Raw genomic sequence first — 6,000 nt, 5'->3', positions numbered from 1 at the left:
CCACTGCATGCCCTGCAGGTGAGGTCGATGGGCCCTGTACTGACCAGCTGACCAACTGCAGAGACTAGCCCTGAGGGGTGAGCCGGTACAGGGGGCTGGCAAAGCGTCCCGGGACTTGTAGTCCAGGAGGACTGGTGGGTGTTGTAGACTCAGCAGCAGTGCATGCTGGGAAGGAATGCCAAGGGAATATAAGCAGCAGCCTTCCCGGGGAACAGGGGCTTTCCCCCTCAGCATACCCCTTGGCAATCCCTGCCCCATTCTTTGCAGGCACCTGGCCATTAAAAACCAATGGCGCATCACCCTGCAATGAGTTATGTGGCACAAAACTGTAGTGAGACTGGGTCTTACCGGGTCCCCTAACGCAGGCAGGCTAAGCATTTAGCCCAGGTAGAGGGACCAGATGAGCTCCTGTCTGCCTTTGTACCTGGTTCCCCTGACTTAGTTATGGTGTAGACGGGACTGCCCCACATTCCCTTAACAGGGACAGACCCTTTGGGTCTCCTGCAGGTTCAGTTCTCTTTACACTCCAGCGGTGCACTGGGTTGGCATCGGGCGCCCTGTCCGGAAGACATGGCCTTTGCTTCACATCCAGCTCTGCTGAGCATTCCAGCACGGCCCACTGGGAGTCACTCACCGGCATGGTTCCCCCTCCGCCCCCACGCGCTCTGCTTTAAAATCACTGGCTGGCTTCTGCGCTCCGCGTGAATCTGCCATGACTCCACTGGGCTGAGACTCATTCGCGCTGGTTAACGCTCTCGAATTCAGTGGCGCTCCCCTGGGCCTGAAGAGCAGGCTAAACACCAGGAGCCTGCACCGGGCCAGTCAAGCTGGTTTCACTCTGATTCTGGGAAGAGGGGGGTTCATTTCTGTGTAAATTAACCCTGCTCCCAACTGACTTCAGCCAAAATCGGAGCGCGCCCATGGTTCAGGTTTCAGTTCCTACCTGTGATTGAAGCTGGGCCAAGCCGAGTGCTCCCATGGCCTGGTTCTTGCCAGCCCAGTACCTTGTGAAGGGCCAGATTTCCAAGAGTGCTCCGCTCCCATTGTTCTCGGTGCGGGCGTGGGGAGGATTCGCCATTGTTTTCTATGCCGAGTTAGCCGTTGTTCTCTACAGGCAGGGGGGAAGGATAAGCCATTGTTCTCAATAGTAGTGTGTGTGTGTGATACTCCATTGTTCTCAGTGCGGGTGGCTGGGTGCTGACACATCTGAAATTCTAGCTTTTGGGGCTGGATCCAAAGCAGGCTGGAGGTGATGGGAAGCGACCTGGGCTTTGGACCAGAGCCACATCCCTGTGCAGCTGGTGGTCAGATAGATCAGACCATATCGCAGGGTGTGTGTGTGTGTGAGATGGATCAGACCCGTACTCCAGTGTGGGGAGTGAGATGGATCAGACCTGTACCCCGGTGCAGGGGGGGGAGCAGGGAGTGAGATGAATCAGACCCATACCCCAGTGGGGGGAGTGAGATGGATCAGACCCACACCCCAGTGGGGGGAATGAGATGGATCAGACCCAGACCCCAGTGGGGGGAGTGAGATGGTTCGGACCCAGACCCCTATGGGGGGGTGAGATGGAGCAGACCCGGACCCCAGTGTGGGAGAGTGAGATGGATCAGACCCAGACCCGTGTGGGGGGAGTGAGATGGATTAGACCTGGACCCCAATGGGGGCGGGAGTGAGATGGATCTGACCCAGAACCCTGTGGGCGGAGTGAGATGGACCAGACCCGGACCCCAATGGGGGGAGTGAGATGGATCAGACCCGGACTCCCGTGGGGGGAGTGAGATGGATCAGACCCGGACCCCCATTGAGACTCCCCACCACACATCCCCCCTGCACTTATCCGGCGGGTCAGACGCCAGCCTGAACCCTGGCGCTCTCTGGCGGGGCCAACTCCTGTTTTGGACGCTCTGGTACAAAGCACACTGGAGGGTAACTGACCCTGTCCACCCGCACCCAAAAAACCACCCAAGACTCAGGGCATGACGAGATGCTATAATTCAGGCATCAGCATGGGCTGTGTCTGTCCCGACACCGCATGTACATGGCTGCAGCACCATTGGCTTGTGCACAGTTCGCTCTCCTACACGGTAGGATAAATTTGACTTCTCTTATGTGAAGTTACCTTGAAAGATAGATATATATATTTATAGCTATGTACAGTGTTTATATATATATTCCACAAGGCTCGTAGGGCCATCTGGCTGAGGCTTCCCAGCCCCCTGCAACCCTGTCAAGTCGCTGTCCGGGTTGGGAGCTCTCTGAGCTCTCCCCCAATTGATTTTTGCCCCATGACGGGCTGAGGGCTCTGAAATCTGCCCGGCCGCAGTGATGGGACGCAGTCGGCCTCGCTGCAACGTTAACGCCGCCGGGTGTCAAACCACTGGCTCCAGCATGGGCTGATGCTACAATGGGGCCTGGGCGTTTAAATGAGTTTTGTCTAATAAATAAAACCAGCGAGCGGCAGGTTACCGGGGGCTTCATGGAGCTGGGGCGCGGCAGGCTGGCCTGGCTTCCGTTCCCTCGGGCCCTGGCAAGCCGCAGGCGACGGCAAGGAGGCGCTCGTGTCTCTCGGGGCGCCACCAGCCCTGCCTCTCCGCAAATCGTAACAGGCCGAGCGGGAGAAGAGGCAGCTGGTTGACAGCGTCGCGCCCCCGGCAGCTTTTCATATGGGGTGGATGTGGTGGCAGGGGGCCCGGGGGACGTGTTCTCCGCCCGCCCCATGGTCTTGAAGCCCCTTTGCTCGGGCGTTAGGAGGGGACGTGTGCTGAATGCATGTTAAAAAAACATGCTCTTTTAGAGGCAAAACTACAAATCCAGGGGGCCGAAGGCGGGGCCATTTGCCCGGCCGCTGCTGATTGTTCTCCCGTCCCCCACCCCGGAACGGACGGGGGCTCAGGGGGAGCCGGCAAGCAGGCCCCCCCCCCCCCGGCTCATGCTGGCGGGGTCAGTAGTTGAACTGGGCGGCCGGCTTGATGGGGGACGAGGGCATGAAGAGCAGCTTGGGGGGCACGTCGGGCTTCATGGAGGCCGATCTCTTGATGCCGCCGGGCCTGGGCAGTGAGCTCTGGAAGAGGCCGGGCCCTTCGAGGGGCACCTGGGTGCCCGTGGAGTGCATGCGGGTCAGGAGTGCGGGGGGCGGGTGCTGCCGGACTGCCCGGCTCAGGCTTGGCTGCCGGGAGATCAGCCCCCCGCCCACCGCTAGGTTCATCAGCTTCTGCGCCGAGCACAGCGAGGGCCTCTGCTTCTCCAGGCAGGACTGCGGCGTGACGCCGGGGGGGACGTCCAACCTCCGGGGCAAGCTGTCCCTGGGGAGGGTGGAGGAGCTGTAATAGGGGGCGCTCTCGGTGTCCGGGATCTTGGGCTGCACCCTGTTGGCGAAGGACACGGCCGCGTGGGGGCTGATGGCCGGCTGGTGGCTCAGCAGCTTCTTCGGGGAGCCGCTCGCCTCGTGGAGGTGTGTCAGCAGGTCCTCCAACGTTGTCACCTCCACCCCTTTGGGCAGGTAGCACTGGGAGTGGCGCACCAGCACCCGGTCCGCGTTGGGGATCTTCTTTTCCTCTGGGGAGCCGGCCAGCGACGGGTTGTAGCCCTGGAGGTTGCTAGGCAGCACCATGGCGCCAGGGAACTGGAAGACCTGGGCACCAGAGACGGGGCCGGGGAACAGCTGGCCCTTGCCCTGCGACTCCTTGGCGTTGTTGCAGTTCTGGTTCTTCTCCCATTGGTTCCTGATGGCCTTCATGGGCAGCTCCGGGGTGGACTCGGGTGTGGGCAAACCAGACAGCTCTGGGTGCTCCTTCACGCCGGCCTTGCCTGTCCCGTTGTGCAGCTCCTTCTCACTGGGCAGCAGCGTGGTGTACAGTTTCGGAGAGGAGGCTTCCGTCAGCCCATCCTTGGACGGGTTGTCCAGCAGCCCGTTCATCTTAGCCAAGCTCCGCAGGGACAGGGGGCGCTGGATCGTGTTCTCAGGGTCCTTGCTGACGTGCTTGCTCTTCTGCAACACGTGGCTGCAGTAGCAGGAGACGAGCAAGCCGGAAAAGAAGGCCCCGAGGACGAATGCCACAAAGACGCAGCCGATGAGGAAGGTGAAATGGACGCTCTTGGAGCTATCTTTGTCTTCGGAGTCCTGCCGCACGCCTAGAAACACAACACACGCACACAAAGAGAGAGTTAGATGGGAGGTTAACCCGTCGATCCAGCAACATCCTCAAGAGTCTCAGAAGAATTGGCTGGGGTGGGAATGTCCTTTTTGTGGGCTGGAGCTGAGTGAAATACCCTTCCCAGGTCGGGGCCCATTTTGGAGAGGATGGAGACTTTAGCTCACAGCGCCTTTCCTCTTTTGTTTTCTGTTCACAATGAAATAGGGACAAGCCAAGGAAATCGCCAAATTTGTGCTCCTGCTGAATAATCTCTGGGACTGCAGAAAGGGGCAATGACATGGGATGGGGAATGGAATCGGATGGCCAGCATGGAGTCAATGAAGGTGCAACATGGAAGATTCCCGCGGGAACTAACTCCTTTGATTTTGCCCAGGGATGAAATCTGGCCCAGTGGCTCCTGTCCCGCATGGAAAGCTATGCCAGCGCAGAGCCAGTGCGAAACTCCAAGGGTGCCCAGGGTGGGAGAGGGAGGGGGTTATTATTTCTAGTGATGGGCATGCCAAGAAGGCCACCTGAAGGCCTCATTTGGGAGCAACTTCTTTAAAGTCAATAGAGTCACAGTGATATAATGAAGAGGAGATTCAGGCGGTGGGTTCAGATGAGCATCTGAAGGTCATAGATTCAGAGGGGTTAAGAGCAGAAGGGAACATTCAATCATGCAGCTGGGCCTCCCGTATGGCCACAGGCCAGATACTATCACCCAGTTCCCCCTGGCTTCACCAAAACCTTGCACTCGACTCAAGTTTTGGATGTTGCTCCACATCTTGAATGTTGTTGCTTTGAACTTTGGGCTCACAAACAATATGGATGGAAATCTTGTGGGAACATGGGGGATGTAGGACAGTCCCTGCCTCTGGCGGGGGCAGAAATACTGCCAAGAGAAGATGAAAAACAGCAGCCGGGGGAGGCCTGAAGAACCCGAGTGGGTTCTGGTGGAGGCTGAGGTGATGGGCCCTCACCAGCTTCCCCAGTTGCTCCAGTTAGGGACGGCAACGTGTCGGCTTCCTGTGGGAAAATCCCTTGAAATTCAATCATCCCGTTAGCTGGGCCGCTGCAGCTGTTTCTGCTCCTTTATTCTTTTCCTCCCCTTTGCAAGCCGCTGAGGATTTATTCTAATGGCACCGTACGGAGGGAGCTGATTAATTTCAAAGCTGCGTGCTCCAAACAGGGAATGGAGCCGCCGAGCCCAAGACAGCCAGGAGGCAGGCGGCTGTGGAGAGCAATGAGTGGCCTAAAGCACAGAGTGGCAGGGAAAGCAATCAGGCTGCCGGATGGCTAATTGTGAAAGCTGGCAGCAGAGAAAGAGAGAGAGAGAGAGACAAAGACCAGACAGAGGAATGGAAAACTAGCGAAAAGTGAGAGAAGGAAACATAGACACGGAGAGAGAGGGAAAGGACCCTCCCCCACCCTTCTCCCTCTGGCTATCAGGCCAACAAGGGGGACTGAGGAGGGGGCACCATTGGGCCCCAAGAAAGACATGGAGATAAGAGAAAAGAGATTAGCTAGAGGGGGTGTATGGGGTAGATAGATAGATAGATAGATAGATAGATAGAGGGGGGTATGGGGATAGTTTGTCCATGATTTGTCCACTGGCTTCCAAGGCCTTTGGGTTGGGCCGCTTTGTGTAAACTGCCCAGAGCCCCAGGCTGGCTGTATGGCCCCTGTGGGTCTTTGCTGGTTTAGCTCTTTCTGGGGGTGCCAGGTAGCAAAGGGAGAAGGCGAGTGGGGCAGCAGGGAGGGTCCTGCGGGCTTTGACTGGTGGAGCAGCCACGGGGCCCGTCCCATCCCTGCAGCCTGTGGAGAGACCCAAGTGGGTCCTGCTGGGAAGATGGGTTTAGGGAA

At 58.2% G+C, this 6,000-nt stretch overlaps 1 protein-coding gene across 2 annotated transcripts in view; it reads right to left on the bottom strand.

Moving 5' to 3' along the window:
- Positions 1-1,973: 1,973 nt before the first annotated feature.
- Positions 1,974-6,000, bottom strand: part of SEMA6C (semaphorin 6C) — a 94,109-nt gene continuing 90,082 nt past the window's right edge. For both annotated transcript variants that reach the window (XM_084613868.1, XM_084613869.1), the window contains one exon: positions 1,974-4,135. In XM_084613868.1, coding sequence (XP_084469994.1) covers positions 2,946-4,135 — 1,190 coding nt within the window. In that variant the 3' untranslated portion in view covers positions 1,974-2,945. The remainder of the gene's footprint in view (positions 4,136-6,000) is intronic.

The sequence above is a fragment of the Lepidochelys olivacea genome (genome assembly GCF_965140295.1).
Source record: "Lepidochelys olivacea isolate rLepOli2 genome assembly, chromosome: 24".
NCBI lineage: Eukaryota > Metazoa > Chordata > Testudines > Cheloniidae > Lepidochelys > Lepidochelys olivacea.
The sequence above is the reverse complement of the archived record's forward strand: the minus strand, read 5'-3'. Positions and strand labels throughout refer to the sequence as shown.